Source organism: Cebus imitator, unplaced genomic scaffold, assembly GCF_001604975.1.
Source record: "Cebus imitator isolate Cc_AM_T3 unplaced genomic scaffold, Cebus_imitator-1.0 Scaffold112, whole genome shotgun sequence".
NCBI classification, from domain to species: domain Eukaryota; kingdom Metazoa; phylum Chordata; class Mammalia; order Primates; family Cebidae; genus Cebus; species Cebus imitator.
Window position 1 is genome coordinate 3,148,477 of NW_016107427.1, and position 16,558 is coordinate 3,165,034.

Sequence of the window (16,558 nt, forward strand, 5' to 3'; positions counted from 1 at the left end):
TCCACTTCTCCTCTGTGTGTGATCTGTTGTCTACAGTATCATGCTGAAAAAGTTGAGAAGTGATTTTGGAAAGAGAGAAGTGAGGAATCTGTTGCTAGAGTGTAATTGAGAAACAGATGAGCTAATGGAAGAAGCCAACATGTTACATTCCATTATAAGGGAGTTTTAATTTACTGTAAAGGTTGAGGGAATAGCATCTTTTTTGATTTTGGAAATAAAAAATCAGAAATATAAAATATCCTACTATATAAAGTTTTACGAGCCCATTTCATAATCATCTAAAATGGGTAGATACTTGATGTTCCTTGACCTTCAAAATCCAACCTGAAACCACTTTCCAAATTTCACATCCTCAAGCCCGATCATTCCTTATTCTGTATCCCATGGGGAATATTTCAAATGGAGCCATAGTTGTACCTTCTGATCTGGAACTATTTCACTGTAAAATCCCTTGGCAGGAGTGGTGGCTCACGTTTGTCATCCCAGCACTTTGGGAGGCTGATGCAGGCAGATCACCTGAGGTCAGGAGTTCGAGACCAGCCTGGCCAACATGGTGAAACCCCCATCTCCACTAAAAACACAAAAATTAGCCAGGCATAGTGGCGAGAGCCTGAATTCCAGCTACTCAGGAGGCTGAGGCACAAGAGTTGCGTGAATCCGGGAGACAGGCATTGCAGTAAGCCAAGATTGCACCATTTCACTCCAGCCTGGGCAACAGAGGGAGACTTGGTCTCAAAAAAATAAATAAATAAATAAAAAGGAAAAATCCCTAACTAGGTAAGAGAGTAAGAACTCAGAGTAAGAGAGTAGTTGTGTTTGTTTTTTGTCTGCTGCAGAATACACTGAGGGAGCTTTGTGTCCCCTCTTCAGACAATGCTGCTGAGCCAGGGTGCTGAACCTGCCCTGGGTGGGGGGTGGTGCCATGGGAGGGCGCACTTCTACTTGGGTTGGTGTGCAGGGAGTGGGCCAGCCTGTTCATTGCCGTTGTCATAGAGCTCCCAGCACTTGGGTGGGACAGAATGCAGGGAGTGGAGCAGCCCCGTTGGTTATTGTTGTCAGGCTCAGAAGTGAGCAGACAGAATTCTTTCCCTTGGGAACTTATATTCAGGTGAGGGGACTTGACAATAAACAAATATATGGCATATGTAATAGAGTAATACAAATAAAAATGGAGTGGCATGAGGAGCAGGCTAGACAGTGTTGGGTGGAGCTCCTGTTTTGGGTATTTGAGTGGAGACCTGAATGAAGCAAAGGACAACCTGTGGTGAGACCTTTGAGTAGAGCGTCACAGGCCAAGCATGGCAGGGGAAGGGTCTGAGGCAGCTATGGGCAAAGGAGTATTGTAGGAGTGACTAAAGGCCAGTGTCGCTGGAGAGGATAAGGAGGGAATGTTAGGAGTGGGGTCCAGAGGGACAGCTGGTGCTGGGAATCATCATTGTATAGAAGGCATCTATAGCCATGGCAGGGGACTGCATTGCTAAGAAAGTAAGCCAGGGCTGAGGATGAAACTATGGGGCCAGCATTTTCAGTGCAGATGAAGATGATGAGGGAGCACAGAGCAGCCAGGTGAAGTCAGAGAAAAGTCAGGAGGATGCAGTGTCCTCCAGGGCTAAGTGGACACAGTGTTTCCACACGCAGCTGGGGACTGTCCTATGCTTCTGAGCTGGGCAGGTAAGCTTACAGGTGGGCAGGTGAGAGGGCCCAGCTGTGTGAGTGTGGTCCGGGGGAGCCACTTGGTCTCTTCACCTTCGTAGTGGCTCATAGATGAAGCTCATAGTAGCCAGCGTGTCTTTTATTTTTTATTTTATTTAATTTTGAGGTGGAGTCTTACTCTGCCACCCAGGCTAGAGTGCAGTGGCGTGATATCAGCTCACTGCAACCTTTGTCTCCTGGGTTCAAGCAATTCTCCTGCCTCAGCCCTCCGAGTAGCTAGGACTACAGGCATGTGTCATGACGCCTGGCTAATTTTTTTGTATTTTTAGTAGAGATGGGGTTTTACTGTGTTGGCCAGGCTGGTCTCAAATTCCTGACCTCAAATGATCAGCCCACCTTGGCATCCCAAAGTGCTGGAATTACAGGCAAGAGCCACTGCACCTGGCCACCAATGTAACTTTTAAGTAACACTCTCAGTCTTGGAATCCTGATGGGGAGGTGGCATCAGAATCTAAGATGGTAACACCAATGTTTTGTATGTGGCTCACAGATTGAAGGTAATTCTAGGAGGAGTTCCAAAAATGTTCTGAACAGTGACAGTATTTTGGGGGTGAAGACATAATACCTCATCACACACACATAGCTGAGTGCCTTGAAGGGGAGAGCAAACTTTGTGTTTCTGTGGGTTCTGGTACACTGGTGAAAGGGTAGTGCCCTGGAGACCTCCTGGGCTGTTTCCATTTCAGACGTTGGTCATTGGGCAGGACTCTCTGGAAGGAAGAGGCAATTTTCACAGTAAGGGAGGGACAGCTGCCAGCCCATACTCTCTTCTGCCTTATTGAATTACTGAGGGAGAGACCAGTTTTATTCTGTGTGGTTTTATTTTGTTTAGCAGATTCTTGATGAAGATTTGATTTTAGTGGAGAGTTTTCTTCTGTGGAAGTCTTTTCAGTTTATTATTACTTGTTCTCTTCATCCCTCTTAGTTCCACACAATGGCAACTACTTTTTTTTTTTTTCTTTAAGAAGGTTGGTTGGAATACTTTTTATAATCTCTAAATTCTCTTTTAAGAATTAGCTAGATAATTTTTCTCCAGGGAAGGGATTCTTTTGTTTATATAAGCATATTTTAAGAGATATGATTTTAAAAATCAAACTATGTTCTAATTTAAATTTAACAGGATCTTATGGTTAATACTTTTGTCAAGTTGCCTTGAAATTGATCCTTTTTATCAAGCACCCTTTTTATAGTTTAAATGTACTCCAAGAACAGGCTGAAAGCACACCTGCCCTTTCATTTCCCATGCTTGTTTGTCAAGGATTATTGTGGATTTCCACAGACATGTTGCCTTCTTGTGTTAATTTCAGTTAGTCAGGTCTTTTGGATAAGATAAGGCAAGGCATTGAACCCTCCGGAACTTGTTCCCCTCATTGTAGATGGCAGCAGCAAGAGCACTGTACTTGGGTGAGTGTAATTCAAAAAAAGGGCAAACGTAAACATCACCTGTGAAAGTGTTATTCATATATGATAGCACTAAATCTACTCAAATTGCTACTTTAATACAAGGGCTCCTATGGCAATATTAAACGTGAATCTGATCTGTCTTAATGTTTAAAGCTCAATAACTCTCTCTTGGTTAGAGAATCAGATAATTAGTTTTGGTTGTTGATATGGTTTGGTTCTGTCCCCACCCAAATCTCATCTTGTAGCTCCCATAATTCCCACGTGTTATGGGAATTTATTGAATCATGGCGGGAGATTATTGAATCATGGGGGAGATTATTAGGAGGTTATTGAATCATGGGGGCAGGTCTTTCCTGTGCTGTTCTCATGGTAGTGACTAAGTCTCATGAGGTCTGATGGTTTTAAAAATGGTAGTTTCCCTGCACAAGCTCTCTCTTTGCCTGCCACCATCCATGTAAGATGTGACCTGCTCCTCCTTATGTCCTGCCATGATTGTGAGCCCTTCCTAGCCATGTGGAACTTAAACCTCTTTTTCTTCCCAGTCTTGGGTATGTCTTTATCAGCAGTATAAAAATGGACTAATACAGTAAATTGGTATTGGGAGTGGGGTGCTGCTGAAAAGATACCCAAAGATATGAAGATGACTTTGGAACTGGCAGAGGTTGGAACAGTTTGGAGGGGTCAGAAGAAGACAAGAAAATGAGGGAAAGTTTGGAACTTCCTAGAGACTTGTTGAATGGCTTTGACCAAAATGCTGATAACAATATGGACAATAAAGTCCAGGCTGAGGTGCTCTCAGGTGGAGATGAGGAACTTGTTGGGAACTGGAGCAAAGGTGACTCTTGTTATGTTTTAGTAAAGAGATTGGTGGCATTTTGCCCCTGCTTTAGAAGTTTGTGGAACTTTGAACTTGTGAGAGATGATTTAGGGTATCTGGCAGAAGAAACTTCTAAGCAGCAAAGCATTCAAGAGGTGACTTGGGCACTGCTAAAGGCATTCAGTTTTATAAGGGAAGCAGAAGATAAAAGTTCAGAAAATTTGCAGCCTGACAATGTGATAGAAAAGAAAATCCGATTTTCTGAGGAGAAATTCAAACCAGCTGCAGAAATTTGTGTAAGTAACAAGGAGCTGAATGTTAAGCCCTAAGACAATGGGGAAAATGTCTCCAGGGCATGTCAGAGACTTTTGTGGCAGCCCCTCCCATCATAAGCCTAGAGGTCTAGAAGGAAAAAGTGGTTTTGCGGGCCAGGACCAGGGTCCCTGTACTGTGTGCTGCCTAGGAACTTGGTGCCGTGTCCCAGCCACTCCAGCCATGGCTGAAAGGGGTCAACACAGAGCTCAGGCTGTGACTTCAGAGGGTGCAAGCCTTAAGTCTTGGCAGCCTCCATGTGGTATTGAGCCTGTCAGTGCACAGGAGTAAAAAACTGGGTTTTGGGAACCTCTGCCTGGTTTTTAGGTGGTGTATGGAAGTGCCTGGTTGTCCAGGCAGAAGTTTGCTGCAGGGACAGGGCTGTCATGGAGAACCTCTAGGGCAATGCAGAAGGAAAATGTAGGGTTGGAGCTCCCACACAGAGTTCCTACTGGGGCACCACCTAGGGGAGCTATGAGAAGAAGGCCACTGTCCTCCAGACCCCAGAATGGTAGATCCACTGACAGCTTGCACCATGCACCTGGAGAAGCTGTAGGCACTCAATGCCAGCCCGTGAAAGCAGGCAGGAGAGGGGCTATTCCCTGCAAAGCCACAGGGGAGGAGCTGCCCAAGGCCATGGGAGCCTACCTCTTACATCAGCATGTCCTGGATGTGAGACATGGAGTCAAAGGAGTTCATTTTGGAATTTTAAAATTTGACTGCCCTGCTGGATTTTGGACTTGCATAGGGCCTGCAGCCCCTCTGTTTTGGCAAATTACTCCTATTCAGATTGGCTATATTTACCCAATTCCTGTACCCCCATTGTATGTAGGAAGTAACTACCTTGCTTTTGATTTTACAGGCTCGTAGGTGGAAGGGACTTGCCTTGTCTCAGATGAGACTTTGGACTGTGACTTTTGAGTTAATGCTGAAATGAGTTAAGACTTTGGGGGACTGTTAGTAAGGCATGATTGGTTTTGAAATGTGAAGATATGAGATTTGGGAGGGGTCAGGGTTGGAATGATATGGTTTGGCTCTGTGTCTCCACCCAAATCTCATCTTGTAGCTCCCACAATTCCCATGTGTTGTGGGAGGGACCTGGTGGGAGAGAACTGAATAATGGAGGCCAATCTTTCCCATGCTAGTCTTGTGATAGTGAATAAGTCTCATGAGGTCTGATGGTTTTAAAAATGGGAAGTTCCCTGCACAAGCTCTCTCTTTGCCTGCCGCCATGCATGTAAGATGTAATTTGTTCCTCCTTACCTTCCACCATGATCATGAGGGCTCCCTAGCCATATGAAACTATAAGTTCATCAAACCTCTTTTTCTTCCCAGTCTTGGGTATGTGTTTATCAGCAGCATAAAAATGGACTAATACAGTTAGTTTGTAAAACTAGTTTTAAAAAATTCAATGGGATTTTTTCTTGACCCACTGAATTTTTTCTTCTTTACTGCAGAGAGGTAATTGTAGAGATGTCCTTCATGTTGTCTCCAGAGTAACACAGATTGACATTTCTGTGTAAGAGCTGGTGGGCACTGTAGTCCTCTGAGAGAAACGGTCAGATGCTGGTGTATGGCAAGGGGAGCTGCTGTCAGAGGAGACAACACTGTGAAAGGCCAAAAAGATTTATGAAGAACTTGACAGAAGTAAGAGATTTTTGAAAATGCTCGTTGGCCACTTGGGACAAATAGCAGTGTATAAAATATGATTTGAATGGATACTTCTTAGATTGTAGTTGAGAACATTGGTGGTTTTCAGGATATTTTAAAATTGTAGTTTGATGCTGAAGGCACCTGTTTGTTTCGCCTAAAGGGAAAGGATCTGCAAGGAGCAGAGGAAACCCAAGTAAATTTTATTGCTTGGCTGAATGTGCTGTGGCAGATGACATATAGCTTATTTCAAAGATATGTTTGGCATTGTTTATTTTTAGAACTTACCTGATATCAGATCTTAGTCTGTTAGACAGTGTGGGAGCATGGCATTAACAGACAGCCTGGGCTGGCACACCCCACGAGCAGTAGTCCCTGATGCAGGATGTGGACAGCACCTCCTACATGCAATAGGCCTCACTGTGATGCAGGCACCTCTCAGTGGGTCCAGCCAACCCCGCTCACCACAGTGGTATGTATTTAGGTGCAGTGTCAGCTGGGAGTGTGTACAGCACTCTGGTCTGGATCTGTGAGGGTTACTGCCTTGTGTACTGTGTGACAGAACTTGAAATGTGCCAAGAAGGCAAGACGTAAATGAACTAGATTCAGTCAGTACAGAGTACTTGATGAGATGACAGTGGTGATCATGAGCAGTTCTCAGTGATTGCTCTGTGCTGAGCCCTGTTGTGAGCACTTTCCATGCGTTAACTCACCAGCCCTGGCAGGTCAGCACTAATTCACCCAGGGAGCAAGTGGCGGTGCAGGGATGTGAGCCCAGGCAGTGAGGGTCCTGGCAGAACCAGGAATTGGAGAGGAGATGTCAGTAAGGCCTAGGGTCGCTGGGCAGGGGTTGCTGAACCCTGTTGCCAAGTTCATGGGTCTGGGAGAACAGGAGTTCAGCTGACCAGGAGATATGGGAAGGACTTTGGCAAATCTTTCTGTTTCGTTCTCTTTTCTTCTCTCTGTTCTCCCCTTCTGTCATCCTTCTCTTCCGTTATCCTTCCCTTCATTCTGTTCTCAAACTTTAAAAATATATAATATTTTACATATTTGTGGGGTGATAGGTGATATTTTATTGCATATGTAGAATATATACTGATCTAGCTGATCAAGTCAGGGTATTTGGAGTATCCATCACCTTGAGTATCATTTCTATGTATTGAGAACATTTCGTATTATTCCAGCTACTTTGAAATATAGTCTACATTGTTGTTAACTATCATCACCCTACTCTACCATCAAACATTGGCACTTACACCTTCTATCTGTGTTTGTATTGACCAGCCTGTCTCATCCCCCTTCCACCCACAGACCCTTCCCAGCCTTTGTTATCAGTCACTCTAGTCTACCTTCATGAGATCCACTTTTTAGTTTCCACATATGAGTGAGAACATGCAAAATTTGTCTTTCTGGGCCTAGCTTATTTCACTGAACATAGTGACCTGCAGTTCCATCCGTGTTGCTGCAAATGATGTGATTTCGTTCTTTTCTAAGCCTCAACAGTATTCCACTCTGTATATGTACCACATTTTCTTTATCTGCTCACCTGTTGACAGACACTTAGGTTGATTTTGTCTCTTGGCTATTATGAACAGTGCTGCAATAAACATGGGGGTATTCCTTTGATATATTGATTTCTTTTCCTTTGGATAAATGTCCGGAAGTGGAATTGCTGGATCACATGGTAATTCTATTTCTTTTTTTTTTTTTTTTTTGAGAAATTGCCATACTATTTTCCATAGGTACTATACTGATTTACATTCCTATCAACAATGTGTAAAAGTTCCCTTTTCTCTGCATCCTCACCAGTGTCTGTTTTTTGTCTTCTTAGTAATAGTCATTCTAACTGGGGTAAGGAGGATATCTCATTATGATTTTGGTTTGCATTTCCCTGATTATTAGTGATATTGAGCATTTTTTGTATACTTATTGGCCATTTCTATGGCTTATTTTGAGGAATATCTGTTCAAATCTTTTGCTCACTTTTTAATGGGATTATTTTTTCTTTTATTTGAGTTGTTTGAGTTCCTTGTAGATACTGGGTATTAGTCCCTTGTCAGAGGAATAGTTTACAAATAGTTTCTCTCATTCAGCATGTTGTCTCTTCATTCTGTTGTTTCTTTTACCATGCAGAAGGTTTTTAATTCAATATAGTCCCGTTTGCCTATTTGTGTTTGTTGTCTGTGCTTTCAAGGTCTTGGCCTAAAATATTTGCCTATACCAAATGTCCTGAAGTGTATTTCCTATATTTTCTTCTAGTGGTTTTTAGTTTTGGGTCTAACATTTAAGCTTTAATCCATCTTGAGTTGCTTTTTAAATATTTGTTGAGAGATAGGGGTCGAGTTTTATTCTTCTGCATATGGATATCCAATTTTCCCAGCACCATTTATTGAAGAGATTGTCCTTCTCCCAGGGTATATTCTTAATACCTTTGTTGTAAATATGTGAATTTATTTCTGGATTTTGGATTTTGTTCCTTTGGTCTGTGTGTCTGTTTTTATACCAGAACCATGCTATTTTGGTTACTAAAGCTTTGTAGTCTGTTTTGAAGTCAAGTAGTCTGATGCCTCCTGCTTTTTTCTTTTTTGCTCACAATTGCATTGGCTATTTGGGCTCTTTTGGTTCCATGCAAATTTTGGATTTTTTTTTCTGTTTCTGTGAAAAATGACATTGCTATTTTGATAGAGATTACATTGAATCCGTAGATGACTTTGGACAGTATGATTAGTTTGATAATGTTAATTATTCCAATCTTCGAACATGGGATGTCTTTTCGTTTGTGTCCTGTTCAATTTCTTTCATCAGTGTTTTGTCATTTTCCTTGTAGAGATCTTTAACCTCTTAGGATAAATTTATTCCTAGGTATTTTAATTTTTTGATAGCTGTTGTAAATGTGATTTCATTTCCTTCCTCTCCTCCCCCTCTCCCCCTCTTCTTCTCTCCCCCTCCCCCACCTCTCTCTCTCTTTCTCTCCTCTCCTCTCCTCTCTTTCCTTAGCTTGTTCATTATGTATATGTATTACGTATGTGTATAGAAACATCGCTGATTTTTATATATTGATTTTGTATCCTGCAACTTCACTGAATTTATTTATCAGTTCCAACAGTTTTTTGGGGGACTGTTTAGATTTTTCTAGGTAGAAGATCATATCTTTAGCAAAGAGGACAGTTTGACTTCTTCTTTTCCAGTTTTGCTGCCTTTTATTTCTTTCTGTTGTCTGATTGCTCTGACTAGGACTTCCAGTACTATGTTGGATAGGAGCGGTGAAAGTGGGCATCTTGTTGCAGTTCTTGGGTGAAAGGATTTCAGCGTTTGTCATTTAGTATAATGTTAGCTGTGGATTTGTCACACATGACCTTTATTATGCTGAGGTATATTCCTCCTATCCCTATTTTTTTAAGGTTTTTATCATAAAAGGATGTTGAATTTTATCAAATGTTTTGAACATCTGTTGAAGAGCGTATAGTTTTTGTCCTTTGTTCTGTTGATGTAATGTATCATGTTTATTGATTTGCATATGTTGAACCATTCTTGAATCCCTGTGATAAGTTCCATTTGATAACGATGTGTTATTTTTCTGATGTGCAGTTGGATTCAGTTTGCTAGTATTTTGTTGAGAATTAGGGATGTTAGCCTATAATTTTCTTTTCTTTTTCTTTTTTTTTTTTTTGAGATGGAGTCTTGCTCTGTTGCCCAGGCTGGAGTTTAGTGGTGCGATCTCAGCTCACTGCAACCTCTGCTTTCCAGGTTCAAGCAATTCTCCTGTCTCAGCTTCCCAAGTAGCTGGGATTATAGGCATGCGCCACCACTCGTGGTTTATTGTTACACTTTTAAAAACATTAAAAAAAAATTATTTGGCTGAAGGTTGACAGTACACTATTTAATCATAGTATAGCATTCACTTAATGACAGGGATATACTCTGAGAAATGTGTCACTAGGCAGTTTCACTGTGGCATGAACATTGCGTATGCTTACCCAAACCTAGCTGGTACAGCCTACTACACACCTAGACTATATGGCATAAACTATTGCTCCTAGGCTACAAACCTGTTCAGCATGTGAATGAATACTGTAGGTGATTGTAACACTGATATTTGTGTATCTAAACTTAGACAAAGTACAGTAAAAATACGGTATAATCTCACAGGACCACCTTTGTGCATGTAGTGAGTCCATCGCTGACTGAAATGTTATACATTACAGGACTGTCTACCTTTAAATAATAATCTGCTGCTTCAGGTATAGTGTAAGGATCTTAAAACAGTGTTTTCCCATCTATTAATTATATTTATTTCAGATTCTTTTTCTGAAATTTCTATATTGTCATTATTCCAGGTTATCTGTGTGTCTGCTTCTGTTGTCACTTGACAATGAGCCTTTTGTTTCTTTTGCCTTTTTGTTTTTTTTGAGACAGAGTCTCACTCTGTCACCCAAGGTGGAGTGCAGTGATGCAATCTTAGCTCACTGCAACTTCTGCCTCCTGGATTCAAGTGATTCTCCTGCCTAAGCCTCCTGAGTAGATGGGATTATAGGTGTGTACCACCACGCCTCACTAATTTTTGTGTTTTTAGTAGAGATAGGGTTTCACCATGTTGATCAGGCTGGTCTCGAACTCCTGACCTCCTGATCCGCCTGCCTTAACCTTCCAAAGTGCTGGGATTATAGGTGTGAGTCGTCAGGCCCTCCCTCCTTTGCCTTTTCATTGTAATGTTTGATTGAGTGTTGGACATTATGTGGAGGACAGTAGGCAAGGTCGACAAACTTTTTCTATAATGGACCAAATAGGAAATATTTTCAGTTCTGAGGGCCATGTGTACTTCCTGTTGCATATTGTTCTTCTGGTTTTTACTTTTTAAAAATTACCCTTAAAAAATGTGAAACCTGGTAGGGTGCAATGGTTCATGCCTATAATTCTAGCACTTTGGGAGCTGAGGTGGAGGATTGCTTCAGCCCAGGGGTTTGAGACCAGCCTGGGCAATGTGGTAAGACACTGTGTCTACAAAAAATATGAAAAATTAGCTGGGTGTGGCCACATGTATCTGTGGTCCCTGTTACTTGGCAGGCTGAGGTGAGAGGATGGCTTGAGCCCAGGAGATTGAGACTGCAGTGAGCCATGATCGTACCACAGCACTCCGGCCTGGGAGGCAGAGCAAGACCCTATCTCCAAAAAAAGAAAGAAAAAAAAGTAAAACCATTCTTAGCTTGCAGCCAGTACAGAAGCAGGTCCTGGGCTACATTTGGCCTCTGGGCTGTGGTGTACCCACCCTGCAGAGGGGAATGAGGTAGGTAGATAGTGCTACGCTCAGGGATGGCTGCTCCTCTTTTTTTACTGGACTGTCATTGTTGGGGAGTTGAGCCGGGTCTGGGTTTTATTGTTGTGTATGTACCTTCTATCCCGCTGGCTTCAAATTCTTCCAACCTTTCCTTGAGCTTAGGATGAGGGCTGAGTTGCCAAAGCGTCTTCACCCATGGCTTTTGGCCTTGCCTCTGTGTCTGCCTTAGCTGCCCCTTTGGCAGGTCTGTGCTAGAGAAAGTTTCCCTCCTTTCCCTTAAAGTAGTGCTGTAACAACCCGGCTTAAGCTGGCTCCTGGGGCCTCCCCCAGGGCTGTAGCTGGTGGCCTTTTGTCTTCCCTGGCCACAGCATCCTTCTGATTCTGTAGGTGAGAAGCTTCTTGTTGGGGCTTAGTGCTGTGGCAGCTCCCACAGAGAGACTGTTGAGTCCGCTCTTTCACTCTGCATCTTTAAAGGTTTTTTTTTGTTGTTGTTGTTGTTGTTAAGTAAATGTGCTAAGAAAGAGGTGCTGATTTTGAGCCTGGTTCCAATTACAGTACCCAGTCAAGAAGTAAATTTACCTCCTTGTAAAGGCTGCCAGTAGAGAGGAATGGTAAGGAAAGTTGGCTCCACTCTGGTGAAGGATTGAAGCTTTGCTTGGGTTTGTTGTTTTAGTCTAGCTAATTTTTAGTGGTTGCTACAATGTATGCAAGGCTACCAGATTCTATGACTCCCAGGACCATTCATGTGGAAAATAAACAATATGAATTTTGTCTACCCAGTGACATTGTGTAAACTCAGTGGCCCTGATAGGTGCCATGTGGTCTCTGAGGGATTTGCTGCAGTTCGAGTGAAAAGAAGTAGCTTTTTCTTTTCTTTTCCTTTTTTTTGAAATGGAGTTTCGCTCTTTTTGCCCAAACTGGAGTGCAATGGCACAATCTTGGCTCACTGCAGCCTCTGCCTCCCGGGTTCAAGTGATTCTCCTGTCTCAGTCTCCTGAGTAGCTGGGATTACAGGCATATGCCACTATGCCTGGTTAATTTTGTATTTTTAGTAGAGATGGGGTTTGTCCATGTTGGTCAGGCTGGTCTACGAACTCCTGACCTCAGGTTATCCACCTGCCTCAGCCTTCCAAAGTGCTGGGATTACAGGCGTGAGCCACTGCACTCAGCCAGAAGTAATACTTTTTAAAACAGTCTTTTAAGTGAACAGCATGCTAGTGTTTATGAAGAGTCATACTCTATAAAATATTTGAAGAGAATTATTCTGAGGCAACTAAGAGTGAGGTCCTGAGAACACGTGCCCAAGGTGGTTGGGGTGCAGCTTGGTTTTATACATTTTTGAGAGGCAAGAGACATCAATCAAATACATTTAAGAAATACATTGGTTTGGTCCAGAAAAGTGGGACAACTGAAAGCTGGGGTGGGGGGAAGGAGCAGGGAGAGGCTACCAGGCTGTAGGTGAATTTAAACATTTTCTGATTGATGGTTGAGTTTGTCTCAAGACCTGGGATTGATAGAAGGGGAATGTTCAGGTTAAGATGAAGGTTGTGGAGACCAAAGTTCTTTTGAAGTCTTATAGTGGCTGCCCTTAGAGACAATAGATGGCAATTGTTTCCTATTCAAACCTTTAAAAGGTGTTAGACTGTCTGTTAATCTCTTTAGGATTGGGAGAGTCTGGAAGAAAAAGATCTAGCCATGTGAATAGAGATTCTTTACAAATGCAGATTTTCCCCCACAAAGAACAGCTTGGCAGGGCCATTTCAAAATATGGTAAAGAAACACATTTTGGGGTAAAATATTTTGATTGTCTTCCTTTTCTTGTAATGCTATGCCAGCGTCAGGTTGGAAAGTCACGATTCATGATTTGTAGGTCAAGACTCCCCAGACCCTTAGACAGGAATTTGGGCAAGATAAAAAAAATCAGAGTTTAGTCCTCACTGGCAAACATAGAAGGCCCTCATCTTTCTAGTTTAGCACTTTGAAATTGTATGATTGTAATATTTGAAGATGATGGTTATTAGACTATTTAGTTTTTTGATGCTGCTTTTATGAGCTAAGCTTTTATATCAAGCAGTGACTCTGTTTCTAGATTAGCCTGTAGTTTTCTAAACTGTCAAATCTGTCATTTGGAAAGGCTGGGAACCCCTTGAGGGGTAGATTACGGTAGAAAATTTTATTCTAGGCCAAGTGTGGTGGCTCATGCCTGTAATCTCAGCACTTTGGGAGACAGAGGCTGGTGGATCGCTTGAGCTCAGGGGTTTCAGACCAGCCTGACCAGCGTGGTGAAACCCCGTCTCTACTAAAAATACAAAAAATTAGCTGGCCGTGGTGGCACATGCCTGTAACCCTAGCTACTCGGGAGGCTGAGGCAGGAGAATTGCTTGAACCTGGTGTTAAATGTGCTCTGAATGAAGAGACCCTCCAAACAGGCTTTGTGTGAGCAACATGGCTGTTATTCACCCAGGTGCGGGCGGGCTGAGTCTGAAAGAGTCAGCGGAGGGCGCTGGGATAGGACTTGGTTTTATAGGTTTGGGGTCGGCAGTGGAAAGTTACAGAAGTTACAGTTCAGGGCGGTTTTTGCAAGCCAGGAGGGGTCGTAGGGTCTGGAGTCATGAGGTTGACCAAGGTCAGTTACAAAGTCCAGTTGCCTTATCAGCTGAGGCAGGTATAAGGAACATTGAAAGAATGTCTCAAGTTAATTAGGCGCTGCAGGGGTTGACCATTCTTCTTTTTTCTGTGGTCTTCCAGTTACTTCAGACTTTCTAGTTCCAGAAACTCATCTGGAGTGTCCGTGCAGGTCACAGAGGTTACCATGGTGTCCATGAGCCATCAGTCAGCCTAAAAGACCTTACACCAGGAGGCAGAGGTTGCAGTGAGCCAAGATCAGGCCACTGTACTCCAGCATGGGTGACAGAGTGAGACTTCGTCTCAAAAATAAATAAATAAATAAACAAAATAAAAATACAAAAAATTAGTTGGGCATGGTGGCATATACCTGTGATCCCAGTTACTTAGGAGGCTGAGGCAGGAGAATCTCTTGAGCCTGGGAGATGGAGGTTGCAGTGAGCAGAGATCATGCCACTGCACTTTGGCCTGGGTGACAGAGCAAGACTCGGTCTCAAAAAACAAAAAAAAACAAAAAAAAAAAAGAAAGTTTTATTCTAACCAGAAGTGTTGCCGCTTTCCCCTAGATCCAGATGCAGAGGTGTGCCTTCATGTACTGAGGCTTGTCCAGTCTGTGGTTCTGGAACCTGAAGTCTTCTCCAAGTCAGCCTCTGAGTTCCGGAGCTCCCTGCCCCTGCAGCGCATCCTGGCAATGTCCAAGAGCCGCAATCTCCACCTGCAAACCGCAGCCCGAGAACTCCTGGAAGATCTCCGCACTCTGGAGCATAATGTGTAGGTGTGCTCGGCTACCAGGGTTTCAGTGAAAACGGCATCCCTCATTTGATATCCCAAAACCATCACCACATGCCGTTTGTTAGAGATGGCAAAATGTGATTGACTAGAGATGGACACGAATTGATATGTATCCCCCATAACTTGCTCTGGAAGTAAGAGTACCTGCAAGTGGTTGGTCAAGCTTGCCAAAGGAGAGGCCATGAACAAACCTATCCTTCTGGAAAAGTGGCCCATGTCTGTGCTAGCTGGAAGAGGGCTTGCTCAGAGCAGCTTCTCACTGCTCAGCACACTATGACCTGTAGGTTCACCCATAAAAAAGGGAAGTTAAATAACCATCTACGCCATTGGTCAGCATTTTTCTGAGATACGCTACTTTGAAAAGCAATTCATTCTTTCTCTAGTAATTGTAATTAATTCCCCCAAAATGCAAGTTTACTTTTATAACCTTTTGGTGAACCTGCTATTTTCGATGACATTGGACAGTTTAGTTGTATGTTTTTTGTGCTTCTTTTATTTTTGAATGAAAATAAAACAAAAGTCAGAAGAGCTGTATTACAAGCATTGCTGTCTAAAATATAAAGTTGATACTAGGAAGTTGGTCTTTGTGTATTATCATACTATTCTTGGTTGGTGGAAAAAACTCTCCTTAAATTGTTCTGGGCCCTTGGCTATAAACTTAGAAGTCCTATTTTTCTTCTAACAAATACTGTAAAAACAACTCTTTAATAGATTAGAATACATGCAGCTAGTTGAGATTCCTTAAATGAAATGATAGTTCCAGCTCCCTTTTTGTGCATGGGTGTGCCTGTATGCCAAGGCCCTGCTGTGTCTGTCTTACCTGCCTACTGGTTGCCATCCAGCTTGTTTTGTAGGCCACTGGCAGAGAACAAGGGAGAATACACTTCATTTCTCATGCACACCATGATGGTTGAGAGCTGCCATTAGTCTTAGTCTGTTTTCAAACTGCTTAAGAAATGCCTGAGACTGGGTAATTTATAGAGGAAAGAGGTTTAATTGATTCACAGTTCACCATGGCTGGGGGGGCCTCAGGAAACTTACAATCATGGTTAAAGGGGAAGCAAGGCACCTTCTTCTCAAGGTGGCAGGAAGGAGCATGAATGCAGGAGGACCTACCAAACATGTATAAAACCATCAGCTTTCTTGAGAACTCACTCACTATCACTAGAACATGGGGAAAACTGCCTCCATGATCTCGTCACCTCCACCTGGTCTCTCCCTTGACACATGGGAATTACGAGGATTATGGGGATTCTAATTCAAGGTAGATTTGGGTGGGGACACAAAGCCTAACCACATCACCCTTTAAATCAATCCTTAAAGTCACACTGGAGACCTCATGCCCTCCTTTTCCTGGGCTGCTTCCTTCGGTGTGGTGCTGCAGGGCTGCTGGGCCCTAGGCATGCTGTGGGAGCAAAACAAATGCAGGCACACCCGCCACTGCAGCCGCGTCCACAAGAATAAACTGTTTTGTTGCATATGGCATTTCGGAGTAACTTCATTTTCTTTTAAGCAGATTTTTATAGGCAGTGTGCAGTTTAAGGCTGAGAGGCTGAGTGAAGAAGTGTAGAGGAAGGCACAGTTGCTTGGATTTCACAAGCCAGCATATTGTGGAAGACTAGCTCATCTGAGCCAGAGGAATGTTGCAGAAGGCAATTTAAAATTCATGGAGGGAGAAATCGATCCATCTGTGCCGTGTGGTTCTGTAGGTCCTGATTATTGGTGAATAAAATTGAGAATGTTGTGTTTCTATACTTAATAGCATGGTACTATCTTCTTTTTGCTTGCTATTTATTTAATGAGGCAATGAGGGATGTTGCCTCTAGGACCACAGGATTTTTTCCTGCCAGACATGGGGTCAGCAGTGTGTAGAGAGGAGTGAGCCTGGGCCAGACTGTTGGATGTTGTGTAGTTTAGCTAATTAGTGTATGGGTGTGATTAAGAAGGATCATTTCTTTTCTCCTGATTTT

General features: G+C 42.9%; 1 protein-coding gene across 2 annotated transcripts in view; it reads left to right on the forward strand.

Moving 5' to 3' along the window:
• LOC108311204 (heat shock transcription factor 2 binding protein) overlaps positions 1-15,128 on the forward strand; it is a 110,164-nt gene extending 95,036 nt beyond the window's left edge. For both annotated transcript variants that reach the window (XM_017538551.2, XM_017538552.2), the window contains one exon: positions 14,363-15,128. In XM_017538551.2, the coding sequence (XP_017394040.1) occupies positions 14,363-14,571 (209 nt within the window). In that variant the 3' untranslated portion in view covers positions 14,572-15,128. The remainder of the gene's footprint in view (positions 1-14,362) is intronic.
• Positions 15,129-16,558: the final 1,430 nt, after the last annotated feature.